Source organism: Ictidomys tridecemlineatus, chromosome 3 (assembly GCF_052094955.1).
Source record: "Ictidomys tridecemlineatus isolate mIctTri1 chromosome 3, mIctTri1.hap1, whole genome shotgun sequence".
Classification (NCBI taxonomy): domain Eukaryota; kingdom Metazoa; phylum Chordata; class Mammalia; order Rodentia; family Sciuridae; genus Ictidomys; species Ictidomys tridecemlineatus.
The window spans coordinates 62,597,308-62,612,349 of NC_135479.1; the positions used below are offsets into that span (position 1 = coordinate 62,597,308).

Below are 15,042 nucleotides of genomic sequence, written 5' to 3' on the forward strand. Positions count from 1 at the left end.
ATTATTAGTCTTTTTATACAAATGGGCATTAGTCTTTTTATACAAATGGGCATTTGAGGTTCCAAAATGTTGAACTGCCTGACAGAAGCCACATTGCCAGTCAATGGACTCAGCCACAGGGCTCCAAAGCTAAGCTGTTGACTTAGCTCCCCTGCATCTTTGAAATCATCCCTGCAACATAGCCAGGCCGAGGTGAGAATTCTCTTATGTCCCAAATCCATGCCTGGCTTAATGAAAGTTCAAAGTGGAAAGATCCAGAGGCTCTGAAGAGTTTCTGGACCTTTGGTCAGGTCCAGACAGCTCTGTTGGATACTCTCAAGATAGCAAATACCTGAGGTGATAAGTCTATAAAGAGAAAACATTTCTTTTGGCTCATAGTTTTGGAGGTTTCTCATCCTACAATCAGCCTCGTTGCTTCTGAGTCTATGGTAAAGTAGCATATCATGGCAGGACTGTGGGTGGAACAAAACCTCACTTCCTGACCAGGCAGCAAAACAGAGAAGAGGAAGGAGCTGTGGTCCACTGTTCCCTTCCCCCACCCCTTAAAGGTTCTATCCCCCAAAAGCATCACATGCAGACCAAGTCTGTGCCACGTGGACTTTTGGGGGACACTTAAGGTTTCTGTATTACTTCGATAATATAGGTTGAGTATCCCTAATCCAAAATCAAATTTCGTGAACATGACAGGGTACCTAAAATATTTTGGATTTTGAACTTTTAGGATAGGGATGCTCAAAGAGGAAAGTCTAGCAAATTATCCAAAATGTGAAAAACTCCAAAATCTGAAATGTATCAAGCATTCACCAGGGTTTGGAATAAAATGAACAAGAGGCTAGCAGAGTCTTAACACCAAATATGTACGTAGTAAGTATGGTGGTTTCCCCACCTGGGCAGTAAATTGAAACCCCTACCCACCACTCTCTAGTGCTTTCTTAGAGGAGCTTGTAAGATTGGTGTCAGAGAGGCTCTAGTGTGGCTCAGTGGTAGAGTCCCTGCCACGCATGATCTATCCCCAGCATGGCAAAAAAATCAGAGTCATTTAGGAAATTTACAAGTTATTTGTCAGAAGCCACAAACACATGGACCCAGGGAAACTCCAACCCATTGCTGACCCCTGTTGTGTTGTGTCATGTCATGGGTGTTGGTAGTCTGAGCCACAAAAGCCACTAGATGTTCTACCTGGCAGCCTCACATTGGTCCTCTGTATGATACCCCTGTTTACACAGGTTCTGTCCCCTTATCAGTTCCTACGCCTGGGGCATCTTTTCTTGTGGGCAGTTGATACTCCTGGTGGGTGCCTACTTCCCAACCTCCTCAGCCTTGGTCTCCTCCACCGGCTGCCCAGTTTCCTTCACTTGGCCTACAATGCACCTCTTATATTCCATCATGTCCAAATCTGTTTCTAGGGGGTTCTGACAACCATTTGATCCTCCTGGATCTCCGTTCTAAGGGTACAGATGGTGGAAGGGCTGAGAAGGTGCTAGAAGCTTGTTCCATTGCATGCAACAAGAACACCTGCCCAGGTGAGGCTCCTCTTTGGTCTTCTTTCCACACACCTCTGTCTATATTTCTTCCAGCCTGTAATTTTTTAATAATTTTTTAGTTGTAGTTGGACACAATACCTTCATTTTCTTTATTTTTATGTGGTGCTGAGGATCGAACCCAGGGCCTCACAACCACTAGGCAAGCAATCTACTGCGGAGCCACAACCCCAGCCCAGCAGCCCATTGTTTTCTAATGAAAGTATTTCAGACCTCAGATGACTGGGGAATAAATAGGGTCCATGCTAATGGGGAGATAATCCTGGGCTTCTTCCCATATATTCTTTTGGGTTTGGTTCTTGCCCTGCGGTGGTAGAAAGAGAAAGGCTGATGTAGAGCCCTCAGCATGGTACAGCCTTTGATGAGAGATAGGACTTTTTGGAAACAGGCAGCATTTCTCAATGTATTAATAAAATGGTAACATATCTCAAACCTAGACAGATGTTGACCTTTTTAGGAGCAAGGGCCACAGCACAGAAGACTACTTTGCAGATCGCCAGAATAGAACAGCCAAAATATGATCCCACCTCCTTGTGTCTTTGGTAGCACACTAGTTTTTTGTGTATTTTTTTATTGGTTTATTTTTACTTACTTTTTATTGTTGTTGTTGATGATGATGATGTTTTAGTACTGGGGATTGAACCCAAGGGCACTCTACCACTGAATACCACCAACCCTTTTTCATTTTGAGACAAGGTCTTCCTAAGTTGCTAAGTCTGGCCTAAAAAATTGTGATCCTCCTGCCTCAGCCTCCCAAGTTGCTGGGATTACAGTTGTGTGCCACCACACCCAGCTTTTACTGCTAGTTTTTGAATCAGCTATACTCTTCACAGCTCTATTCTTTTTGCTAGACCAAGCCAAGATCCTCAAGCCAATTCTTTTTGCCCACATGTCCTTTTAAAATGCAAGCCACCAGCTGTATTTGAAATAACCTGTCCTGAAAATGACCTAGTTGAGGCAGGAGAGTCACAAGTTCAAAGCCAGCCTTGGCAACTTAGCCAGACTCAAATTTTTAAAAAGGGCTGGGAATGTGGCTGTGGCAGTGCACTTGCCTAACATGCATGAGGCCTTGGATTCAGCCCATGGCACTGCATAAAATAAATGCACAGTGCTCTAAGTGTAGCTTAGGGACAGAGCCCTGTTTGTCTTGTAGGTGACAAAAGTGCACTGCGGCCTAGCGGATTGCGCTTCGGAACCCCAGCACTGACATCCCGAGGACTCTTGGAAAAAGACTTTCAAAAAGTAGCACACTTTATCCACAGAGGTAAGAGAAAGATTTGGTGTGTCTGCCACATTCTCCTATATGTGAAGTTTCTAACTGTGCTGAAACCCCGCTATTCACGATGTCTATGTCAAGACCAAGCTGGGGATCAGGGGGCAGCAAAATCACTCTACCACATCTTATTTGAGAGGTCTGTAAATGTATGCTGCTCAGGGATGTCACACACAAGACTCACCTCTGAGGGGAACATTAATACCTATAAAGTTTGGTCACTCCCAGCTTGGGGACATTGCGGCAGTGTGCTTTGGACTTCCAACTGTCCTTCCTTTTGGGGTGGCTAGGGTGGGATGGGCCCACAAGTGAGTCACTATGTCTTATGGCCCAGGGATAGAGCTGACTCTGCAGATTCAGAGCAACCTGGGCTCAAAGGCCTCCCTGAAGGAATTCAAGGAGAAGCTGGTAGGAGATGAGAAGCACCAGAAGGCTGTGCAGGCCCTCCGGGAGGAAGTGGAGAGCTTTGCTTCTCTCTTCCCTCTGCCTGGCCTGCCTGATTTCTGAAGTTGTCATCCTACTCCATGCATTTGACCTGGCGCCGCCACCGCACACCAGAAGGGCAGGCAGGAGCACTGCCCAGGGAGTCACCTGCCTGAGGACCCAGTCCCTCAAGAGAGATGATGGAGGTGCCCCACAAGGGACCCCTCTCTGCCCTTTTGAGGGCATTTCTTTTGGACTTTTCTTGTTTTCACAAATTGAAATTTATTTAAGTCTGATTGTTAGTAATTCTTAGGTTCTTAAGTAATTTAAATTTGAACCTCCGATTTTCAACAGTTGTATTTAATTCTAGAAAAAGAAATACTGTATAGCCCTTTAGCCTTAATCATTTAGACAGTAGTATAGGAGAAAGCTATTAGAAAGATTCCAGTATTTTCCTCTGCATTCTCTAAGTTGCTGGGCTCTCCCCGAACTTGCTGTGACAGGTTAAGAAATACCCCAGTTCACAGCTTATAAATGCTGCCCACTCTTCCTGTTTTGTTGCCCAATGGGATTGTTGCCAAAGGAGCACTGAATTGTGACCATTACAACTGGAGAGGGCAATTCTGAAGCTTCTGCTGTGTATTTTAAATTACAAGTTAGACAAGTATATACAAGGGTACCCAGTACAGTGGGAGCATTTGCTGTCAGCACCTCAAAATCTGTTGTAAAAGGGCTGGGGGTATAGCTCACTTGTAGAGCATGTTCTTAGCATGCATGAAGCCCCGTGTTTGATCCCCAGCATCAAAAATAAGTGTTGTACAAACAATCTGTTCCACCTTCTATCCAGAGAAGGGCCCAGTCCCTTCTTGGTATGGGAGTCAGCCAGGGGCCAGAGGCTTTCCTGCTCCACCCAAGAAAACCAACTCCCTCCTATAATCAGGAACTCAATGTCACCTTCCCAAAGAATCTTTATTTTTCACATAGCTGAAATGCAAACTATAGATGACCATTTTAATAAGCACAATCGAAATTTTAACCACAGAATGTCTACAAGAATTACAGCTTTAAAAAATACAACCAATTTTTATATTTCAAAAATAATCTGAACTCAAATAAATTAATTTCTTAAAAAGTCTACTCCTCATACTATTTGTTTGGCATTTACTCTGGTTAAACTCTTGTGCAGTAAAACACCTGTGAGATGCTGTCAGTGCATCAGTCCTACTCCAACTCCAGCCACTGTGACAACTGCAGCTTGTGGGGTTGGGATACACATTCACAGATACCACAGGAACATGCAGTAGTAAAATAGCTTTTTAGAAAATAACAAGAGTTCATCACAGATTATGCTTCTAGCTGCAATCTTAAAAATGGCATTTATCTCCATTCAACCTGTGGCTCCAGCCTGGATACATCTCCCTGGGGTCCTGTCTTGCAGATGATGCTCCTTATGGCCTAGGATATAGTCTGTTGGTATTTCTTCCACTATGTATAGGGACAACTACAGTGTTATTCATGGGTATAGGTGACAAATCAGTCCCCATCCCTCTGCCTTTGATTTAGGAGCTAAAGACATCCCCTAAGACCCTATGTGACACCTCCATTTCGGAGCTGAGAAGTTCCTCCTGGAAGCTGAGCTCCATCCCAGAGGTTAACATGCTGCTGAGTGCTCATTCCCCATCCCAACATCCCCATCCCCTCCTGCCACCTCTTTCCCAAAGCTTTCACAAACCTTATAAGGCTCAGAGGTCAAAGGAGGGGCTCAGGAAAGCTTAGCGTGCCCTGCCTTATCAGCTGAGATTGACTTCACTTTTTCAACCAGAAGTAGAAATTTGATGCTTTTCCATTTTATTTACAGTCTATTAATGCTAAATGTCTTCTAAAGATTCCAGTTGTCACTTCCAATCATGGTATTAGGACAAAGACAGAGCCTGCCAGTTTGCTTCAAAGCACAAGCCAAAGTACATGTGATCTCTCTAGGGAAGCAGAAAGTACAGGAGCCCAGGAGAGGCCTGCTTGCCTGCTCTGAGGGTCAGTTCCCCCACTGACCTTGTACATGTAATGACTCATCCCTATATACCAAGTTGGCACTACCAGCTGTGCAGGGAAGGTACAATATGGCAGCACAAGACACTGGCTCACATGCATAGTTCAGGTTGTGGTGTAGGGCATGTGTTCAGCACTAGTCAGTATGCATGCAAGATGTCCAGGGAGTAGAGGTTGCTCTCTACCTCCACACCACATGGCTCAACTGCAATAGCCCTGAGAACTAGAGTGGAATCTACTACTGGCTTTCCTAGGATATTGAAATGGGACTTATTGTGTGGGGCTGAAATCTATAGTTTGCTCCAGCAACTGATCTGAAATATGTTAGATATGTCTGAAATAATTAGTCTGTTTCCAAATTCAGGAACAATGTAATTTCAGTCATTGTTGTACATTATATAAGGAAGAGTTACAAGGTTACAAGTTTCACTGAAGTAGCAAGATTCCTAGGGAAATAATCATCTGCTGTAGAAGACTATGAGCTCATCTCTATAATGGAGCTTCTGAAAGTCGGTAGTGTATTAACTGGCAGTCTGATCAGGTGGTTCTTAACCAGGACTGCTTTAAAAATTGTGAGGAGGGAAATATTGGGTTAGAGGTCCAGTTGAAACAAACCTCAGACAATTAGTTTCAGTACCAGAGCCCTCAAAGCAATAGTTGGGATTAAAGTAATAAGGGGCACTAATGTCACTTCCTTTTGGGGAAGTGTTGTTTTTTAATGTTGTATGAGGAATACTTCAGATGAAAACTCTTGAAGAGATCCTATTACAAAGGTTTTCCATACCCTTGAGGTGTGTAGATGGGAAACTTCATGAAGATTGATTCTTCTGAAGTGGAAGGGCTAGAGATTGGCAGAGCATTGGTATTAAATGCCTCTGCCCAAGCTATGACTCAGTGTCAGCAACACTTTCAAGATCCTTCTAAAAGGAAGCACACTTTGTATCAAATAAGCCTTTGAAACCACTAGGTGGAAAAGCTAATTTTTAACCAAAACATAAATTGGGAGTTCAAACATTAGTCAGTGAAGCCATAATGAAGAACCACTTTAAAGAAGAGGTATCCCTTTTTGCCATTTCTGTGGCTGTGGCTGCCCTGGGCCATTTGCTCCACTAACTCCCCACCAGTCTCTTGCCTTTTACTTCTCTGAGACGCCCTTGAGGCTGAGTGCCAAGCAGATACTCCCCAAAGGGACTGCCACTTAGGACCTCTCAGTGCATGACTTTAGCTTCCAGAAAGCCAAGTGTGGCTGTTCAGCATCTACCTGAAGCTCATCTTCCATCTTTATCAGTTCCCCTAGCAAGCACAGTGTTAGTCATGAAGTTTCTGTGCTGGTGTGACACATAGGAAAGCAATGGCAATGGTATCAGTGATAGTTTCCCACCTGGTCATTTGGACTCCACAGACCTTCCCTCCCTTAAAGATAAAATATCAAAGTTGTGTCCTTGGAGGCAGGAGAAGATAACACTTAGCCACTCAGAAATCAAAGTATATCTGGAACATGACAGGGAAGCAAGAACAGGTCGAGGGAGCCCACAAGAAGAAAGTCAACAGATGTTCCAGGCAGAAGCTGCCAAGGCATCCTGGTGACTTCTGTGAACATATGTGCTGAACACAAGGACAAAGAGATTCAACAGGATACAGGCAGAACCATCTGCCACAAAAGGTTTTCGATTACAACCTCAGAAGCAAAATTACACCCGGTGTCAGGAATGGGGACCTTGACTGAAAGCTAGTGGCCAGAGTCAACAGGCCACATCTTTGTGCCAATGACAGACAAGGAAAGTGATGTGACACAGACTTTGGTCACTCAGCTTCCACTAGCAGTCTCTGCCCCTCAGTAAGAAGTAGAGCTACCCTCCCTCCATGAGAAACCTTGATGGTGGCACAGGATGACAGAGCAACCAGGACCCCAGAGATGCACACACAGAGCTGACTCAGGTCCAGTTTACTGCAATTTTCAGGAAAAAAAAATTAAAAGAAGCAATACCCAGAGTTTTCCCCTCTAAGGAAAACACTTTTAAAAAAATATGACATTTTCAAGGTTGTGAGACCCCTTGTGTCTGCACACCAGTGGCACCGGAGGAAGAAGCCCTAGGGAGGCTGTGCTGATTGCCATTAGTGGGACAGCAACCAGAGGGTATCTCCTTCCCAGTCTCAAATGCCTTCCTTGAAGGGGGACTCACATGGGGATTATCATGAGCTGTGGGGACAGATGCACGCAGCTTTCCAAAAGATAGGTCTATAAGGAGAGCCACATGGGCGCTGGTCCAGGAAGACCCTCCCATTTCAATTCCAGCTGGCCAGGATGACCACCCACACTACCCAGCTGAACAGAACCCTGGTGTGACCCAGTCCAGAAAACCCCATGAGAGGTAGTAAAGTGGTTGCAAAGGCTTGCCGTGGGTGGCTACTGGAGTGTACCTCTACCAAGTCTCAGCCTGTCTGCAGAGCTTCCTAAGGGAGACAGTATTCCTGTACTCTGGCTGGGAAGAGCCAGTGGGAGGCCCAGGAGAGCTGTGGGCAACTCGTCTCTTGCACAGTGCTCATGGCCTCATGGCCCTATGGCCTATTTCATCTGAAGTTCCCAGGACAATCCTCATGCTGGCTGTGGTCTTCTGGTTCCTGCTTCACATCTGGGCCTAGTGATGACCACGAGCAGTGATCTCTAGGGACCATTTACAGGCGTTGTTTTCTTCCCTGGCAGAAGTGAGGGCAAAACCAAGGGGCTGCTCATGTCCTCTGGGGCATTTCCAATCCCTGGCTAGCCAGAGCTTTCTCCCTCCAATCTTCATTTATGGGTCTTCTCTGGGATGATGGGCTCCAAGAGGCCTGACAGAGGGCCACAGTAAGGGTCTCAATGAGGCAGTAGATGTTCTCTTGTTCAGTTTTCCACCAAATCATCAGTTAGCAGGATGCTTTCTAGCCAATTTTGCCATCCCAGAGTCCAGTATTGATGAATAGCCAGTGTTTACACCTCTTCCCATCAAGGACACCCCCTATCTGGGCACCACTGACCAGGGAGCTGTGAACACCTGTCACTGATCTTCCATGTGCCTTCAGAGCCAGGTTCCCACCTCTACCCAGCCCATCTCACAAACTGCCCAGAGCCACATGGGAACCACAACTGTCACCTCCATTTCCTTCATTGACACCACCAGAGGGCTCAACAGTCCAGCTTGGGCAACCATCCGGTCACGCCAATCCCTCCCCTTCCATACCCTGAGTCACAGGTCTTGGTCACAGTGGCTGGGACCAACTTCAGATTTTATACAAAAAGCTGGGGACATAGTCAAACCTGAGCATGGGGTGACTGGACCCAGGAGACTCCTGCATATAGTGCAGCTTTAGCAGCTCAGCCAGGTACTGGACCACCCTGACATCTTCATTCACCAGGCCCAGGTTCAGCCTTAGGAAGCTCACCTGGCGGCTGGCAACCAGCTCTTCCGTCTCCTTGTCATGGGCAGGCAGGTGCAGGTGGTGGCAGAAGGTGTAGAGAAAGGCCTTGGAGCACAGCTGGGTGAGCATGCTCTGGACGTGCAGATAATAAGTGCTGCCCCGCTTGATCTGAGTGCGATGGTCTGCCAAGCGGGGCACCAGAGTGCCCCTGTACAGGGGGCAGCGCAGGGTTTTGTTGTCCAGATCCAGGATGCTTGTGTAGCGGCTATAGCGGCTCAGGGCATGGAGGGTACCCGCACTGCCAGGGGAGGCCACTCTGAAACAAACAAGTCAAGGTAAGGAGGAAGGGCAGGGATTAGGAAGATGGAGGGGCAGATGCTATGATTGTGGGGCTTGCTGTCTCCAGGATAATTCCCACCCAGCCAGCATACACTGTCTCCTGGAAAGCAAATCTGATCATCAGGCTCTTCAAAGGGGTCCTCACTAACCTCATAACCAAGTTCAAATACCTTGGCTTGTTTATAAGGCCCTGTGAAGTCTGATTCCTGATGGCTTCTGAATCCTCTTCTAGTACTTACCTGAAGGGACTTTCCTATAACAGGCCAAGCCTTTTGTGGGGCTTCAAAAATACCCTTCCTGTTTGCCTTGCTTACAATGCCCTTCTCTCTGCTTGGGTTTGACTCATGCCTATTTAAATCATATTCTTCCCTCCCTGAGCTGCTCTATGTTCCTCTGCTTCTGTGACTCTGGGACCAGGGTCCTTACCCTGAACGCTTCTCTATGAGGTCGAGATAACAGTTCCTAACTGTTATATTCCTTGTTGGGTCACTGCAGTGACAAAATGAGCCATGTTAGTATGGTGACTAGCCCACAGTCAGTGCTTCTGTCATCATCATTGCTACTCTGAGCCCAGCACTAACCAACTTGGCAACTGCTGTTTACTCACCTCCCCACTTCACAAGGAGCACTGCTATCCTAGAGATCTAAGACTGTACTGATTTGGTGTCATCCCTCACATCATAGTGAGGAACGTGATGTATACTACAGGAGGGAAGGAGTGGCTCACCTTGTAATCTTGGCACTAGGCAGAATCTGGCATTTAGTTGTCCTCATAAATATTTGGCAAATGGCCATTCAGTGATCCAACCCTCTTATTTTTCTTAGAATGGAGGAGTGACCCCAAAATGAATGGGCCAGTATAGGATGGCCCCAGAATTCAGACTTGAGACTCCCTCTTCTCCTCCAGGAGGCAAATATACTGCCTACAGGCCAGCAACCTTGCCTAGCACCCTCACCCCATCTCTCACAAATCACTGCCAACCTTTCGAACTTGGCCAGCCTGGCCCTCAGAACCCCTTCACAAGGCACTCCAGCCTTTTACCATTCTGGGCCACCCTGATCCAGATGAGTCATCATGTGTTGACAGATTGATGAGCTATGAGCTTCCCCTCTTGTGTCTTTTAGATTCTCTACCTCTGACAAGTTAAAAGTTGGGATGAGAAGAGTGAATTGGAGAACAGAAGGAGGGGTGTGGGGGGATACTGACCCATCATTCCATAAGTATCAGCAACCAGAAGCCATCCAGGAAGGGCTTTCTTTTCAGGGACTGGATGGTTTCCCTGGGAGGCCCTAGAATGGCTCATTCAGAGCCGTGCCTGGTCTCTTACTTGGTCTTCCTGACCCAGTGAGTAGCCAACCCACCCTCCTGTTCACTCAAGCCAAAGACCCAGATCCTTCTCAAAGCACCATCCCCTCACTTCCTATGTGTCACTAAGTTGCTTCTTTGGTCTTCTCAGAACACAGGGAACATCCCATTTATCTCCCTGAATGCCAGTGCTCTGGTCACCTGTCTTCTCTCCTGAATATGAATTCTTCCAGAGCATTGTCTTGCTCAGGTACCTTCAGCTTGTCCCCAAAACCTGCTGGCACAGCCTGGAGTGGATTCTCCACAAGTGATTTAAGTCAAGAAGTGGCACTTGCTATAATACCACCGTCACCACCCCAATAGTCTAATGCAACAAGGGTCAGAGTGAGGTCCATAACTTCTACTCCTGGGGCAAATAAAAAGGGGACTCGGGAGGTGGTGACCCATGTAAAGTCTGTGTTCTTACTGCAGACCAAGAATCTTTAGGATAAAGCCTAGGAATCCGTGACTTTAAAAAATCTTCCCAAATAATTCTGACACAGCAGGGGGGCAGATGGGTTGGCAACCACTTAGGAAGTATGACCCCTCCCCCAACCCAAGAGGAAAGGAAACAGAAGTCAGAGAATAATGACTTGCCAAAGCAACACTATCAGTTGGTGTTGGGCCCTGTCTAGAAACCAAGTTTCCTAGATCTGTCCATGACATCAACCTGCCTTATCTCAAACTGACCAGGGCCTTTCCCCACCACCTGGAGCCAATTACCTCTGCAGGCCAATAAGTTTCCACTTCTGAAAATCCATAATGTGCAAAGGGGAGGAGACCCAGTGCTTCACAGGTTTGGCATAGCGGCCGTAGTTGGGGACAAAGATAGATAGTGCCGTCACAAGCTTCCTGACTATAGTCTCGTCTTCCCCAAGGACCACTAGTGTCCTCCCACTGAGCAGGGAGTAGATGGCTGGGTGGGCAAAAGGGTACTGGCGGATGAATTTTAAGGCGTTCTGGCCAGCCCGCTTTTTATGCCTCTCAGAAGATGGGCCAACAGGATGAGCAAAAGAGGGAGTCCTGTCCGAGCTGGTAGAGGCCACACTGCTTACATAGCTGGTGGTATCTGAATAGTTGTCCAGGCTGGTCTTACTGACATCCCGGCTAGCCAGCAGATAGCTTGGGTCCAGCTCATAAGCTGGGAATGTTTCACAACTGTTGTCTCGGGAAGAAGGGTTGGTGTTTTCCACGGCAAAGTCCACATGGAATCCTTCATCCTTTTGCCGGTAGCGCTGTGGGGGGATGCTCACCACACCATCCTCATCAGAGAAAGTATGGGCTGGAGTGGGGAGTGGCACCAGCTGACCATCACTCTCTTTCCCAATACAGCAAGAAGAGTCTATTTGGGATGGGGTATTTTCCAAGCTGCCCTCTCCAGCCTCACCCAGCTCTGGTGGACTGATGCTTGCTTGGAAATGAATGGCCCCCTCATTATCTGCATAGGATTCTTCTTCGTTAATGGCACTTGGGTAGCTGGCCTTAAAGTCATCAGGGATGAGGGCTTCAGAAGGACAGGTGCTCAGAACTTCAATACTGTCCTCACTGATGGTCCTGTGGCTAACTGCTTTGCTCCGGACCACCTGGGGGCTCAATGGTACCGTGAGGCTGCCCTGGCTGTCAGATTTAGACAGCACACAGGTGGACTTCTCCGTGCCCAAAACCTCAATGCTTTCACCACTGCTGATACTCCCTTTCATATCCATATCCAGGTAGTCTAGGTTTTCCTGGGGGTCAAAACTGCTTGGCTCTGTCACCTCTACTTCTTTGTATTCCTCATCTCCAAGTTCCTGTTCCATCTTTATCAACACAGACTCCACACTGGACTTGTAAGAACCAACACTAATTAACACTTTAGGAATTGGGCATTCTTCCAAAGGTCTGGAAAGCAGCTTGTCTTGTCTGGGCTGAGAAAGTACACTCTCTTGTTTCTCCGCCACCCTGTCATCAACCTCTACAAAGTCTTCAAAGAGGAAGTTTGTTATGTGCTGCTGTTTTAGAAGTGCTCTATCAATCTGACTAGTCAGGAGGTAGCACAGGTCTCCTCTGAACATGTGCTCAATGTGGCTGAGCTGGGCCAGGGTCTGGGTAAAAAACTCAGTGTCACAGAGTTCCTCCAAGGTCTTCAACTTCTTGTCAAAACACTTAGTGGACTTTGCCTTGATGAGTTTGGGGATGTAAGCTGGTCGGCAGGCATAAAGGTCTGTGTCAGCAGACTCATCAGGATTAGAGGTAGCAGATGCCTGGTTGGCCTGATCCTGGGAGTGTTGTATCTCACCAGAAGACAAATCAGACCCCTTCACCTTCCTATGAGGGTATGAGCGGATCTGCTTCAGCAGGTCTTGATGTTCAATGATGGACTTCTCCACACTGGCCAGTTCATTGGCTTTCTCAATGGCCTGAGATGAATAAAAGCCTTTGTCATTGGCTTTCTTCTGGATCTCTGTTTCTGTGTGCAGCACTGTCCTAGTGTAATCCAAGTCTTTCAGTTTTTTTTCAAGTTCTCCAGCAAATGCCTTCCTGTTGCCCGTCTTTAAGCATTCCGATGCTTTGGAAAATTCAGCTGAAAGCTCCTGGAACTGCTGCATAATTTTATGCTGGTCTGCCGAGATATAAGCCATGCAAAAAGGCCTCACAAAGCCACGGGCCTCCAGGTCATACAGAGTAAGGTGGTGCACATACGCAAAGGCTCCTTCCTTGGAGTCTCCCAACACCACCTTGGAGTCCTCCACAAAGTTTAGCTTAGGGTAGGCAGAACCTGGAGGATGGCCCACGAAGGAAGCCTGATAATCCACAGACATGATCCGCAAGGAAAAGTAATTGAGATCAAAAGTGCCAAAAACTTTGGTGTCATTAGGGATGGTCAACAAGGGTTGGGGTCCCACCTGCTCAGAGAACTCGGAAATAAGGATGAAATCCCTCGAGAACTTGGCCCCGGACAGTTTTGACCATGGGTTGGCCCCCTGGCTGGCGAAAGGGAAGAGTGGCACTGAATACTCCTCCGGCAGGGCCGGCTCATTATAAGGCTCTTCTTCGTATTCGTCTTCTTTGGTGAAGGCCACCACGTCAGGGGCGCTGATCATATTTCCTGATAAATGGAGAGAACATTGAGAGGAAGTGGGAAGCAATGCAGGGTTAATCAAGGCGACGAAGCCAGGGAAGCGCGGTCCTTGCTGCCTCCTTTGAGCCCCCAGGGGTCCTAGGCTGCCTCACACACGCGACAGCTGGAACTTCCGCAACTCCCTCAGAGAGGTAGCTCCTCCAGAGCCCTCCAAGTCCTCAAGAACATCAAAGGCCCAAGTGATCAAGGAGGCTGCTTGCTCGCCTCTTCCTCCGCCCAGCGCGGCCAGCCAAGGCACCTGCAGCGAGGTCACCAGCACTCCCCCGAACACGCTGCGACAGCAACAGCCCCAGCCCCGGATCGGGTACCCAACACGGGCTACGGGCCGCCGCAGGAGTCAGCCAGGGTTGCCGCCCCCACGGCCAGAGGGCAGAAACCGTCGCGGCTTCTTGGACGCCACAACCCGGAGCCAGCTATTGCGGTGCCGCCATCTTGGTATCACATGACTCGCGGTCATCGGTATTGCGTGACCCGGAAGCGCCCGTGCCGAGGTCTCAGCTAGAGAGAAAAAGCTCGTTAGAGGCCGAGCGCTTTGGACGGGACTATCCAGCGGGCAGCTTCTCCCAACGATGAGTCCTATTACCAACCACTGTCCTGAACAAAGGGAAAGTGAGGCAGTGTGGGGACCCAGAGAGGGGGGCGGAAAAAATCTTGAACGCTAGTGCAGGGCAGTCTGGGAGTTGTAGTTCGTGACCGCTGTAGGACGCGCGCCTGGCGGAAGCACTCCAGAAAGGCGGGCGGAAGTAGGACCCTGATGTCCGGGGATCGTTGTTGAGGAGGCAGCGGCCGGGAGAAAGCCCATTGACAGCTTTCCGAAGGCCTGCGAGTTGACTGGTCGAAAGCGGGGTCGGCTCCTAGAGATTCTAGTTCTCTTGCGGTGGGCGGTACCGGCTTCCCCGACATGCTCGGGCAACCGCGGAGTGGGATCGACTGCGGGCGCGGGGCCTAGGGATGATCTTCCCAGTCACCCGATACGTGTTCCGTTGGCTGCGACAGTCTACATGCCGTGACTTGTCCCGCTCCGCCATGGAAGTTGCCTTCCGAGGCGTGCGGAAAGTCCTCTGTGTGGCCGAGAAAAATGACGCGGCCAAGGGTATCGCGGACCTGCTGTCCAACGGTCGCATGAGGCGGGTAAGAGAGCGCTCTGAGTAGGCTGGGCCCCTGGAGGGAAGCCCACCGAGCGGACCGCGTAGTGGGCGTTCGTAACCAAGAGGAAGGCGACTTCTCCCCCTCAGTCTTTGCCGTCTCTCGTCCAGACCACTGCCGAGGCCGCTTGTCTGCCCTCCCAAGCCCTAGATTCTCCTCCGACCGACGTGCGGTTTTAAATGCAGTTAGAGTGAGCCCCGCATTTGCTCGAAAACCTTTGATCTATGCCCACAACAGCTTTCCCAAACTTGACCAATTCTCCGAAACTCCTGGGATACAGGATCTGGAGTCGTTCTAGGGAAATCTGTATTTTAATATTTTTCCCTTCAGATTCCGAAGTTCAGTGCAGTTGGAAACTCCTAATCATACACCTTAACTTTTGAAATTCAAGTCTTGGCTGATGGCTCCCCAG

General features: G+C 48.3%; 3 protein-coding genes across 6 annotated transcripts in view; 2 read left to right on the plus strand and 1 right to left on the minus strand.

The window, feature by feature from the left end:
• Positions 1–4,374, plus strand: part of Shmt1 (serine hydroxymethyltransferase 1) — a 29,251-nt gene extending 24,877 nt beyond the window's left edge. For both annotated transcript variants that reach the window (XM_005339470.5, XM_005339469.5), the window contains exons 10-12: positions 1,407–1,523; positions 2,695–2,805; positions 3,149–4,374. In XM_005339470.5, coding sequence (XP_005339527.1) covers positions 1,407–1,523; positions 2,695–2,805; positions 3,149–3,321 — 401 coding nt within the window. In that variant the 3' untranslated portion in view covers positions 3,322–4,374. The remainder of the gene's footprint in view (positions 1–1,406; positions 1,524–2,694; positions 2,806–3,148) is intronic.
• Positions 1–14,059, minus strand: part of Smcr8 (SMCR8-C9orf72 complex subunit) — a 51,098-nt gene extending 37,039 nt beyond the window's left edge. Inside the window, exons 1-2 of one of the 2 annotated variants that reach the window (XM_078043008.1) lie at positions 11,087–14,059; positions 8,704–8,995 (exon numbers count right to left, since the gene is read on the minus strand). In XM_078043008.1, the coding sequence (XP_077899134.1) occupies positions 8,704–8,995; positions 11,087–13,446 (2,652 nt within the window). In that variant the 5' untranslated portion in view covers positions 13,447–14,059. Of the gene's footprint in view, positions 1–4,187; positions 8,996–11,086 lie in introns of those variants that run through there. The other variant, XM_005339468.4, reaches the window with a different exon arrangement.
• Positions 13,984–15,042, plus strand: part of Top3a (DNA topoisomerase III alpha) — a 29,408-nt gene continuing 28,349 nt past the window's right edge. For both annotated transcript variants that reach the window (XM_005339466.5, XM_078043007.1), the window contains exon 1: positions 13,984–14,615. In XM_005339466.5, the coding sequence (XP_005339523.1) occupies positions 14,436–14,615 (180 nt within the window). In that variant the 5' untranslated portion in view covers positions 13,984–14,435. The remainder of the gene's footprint in view (positions 14,616–15,042) is intronic.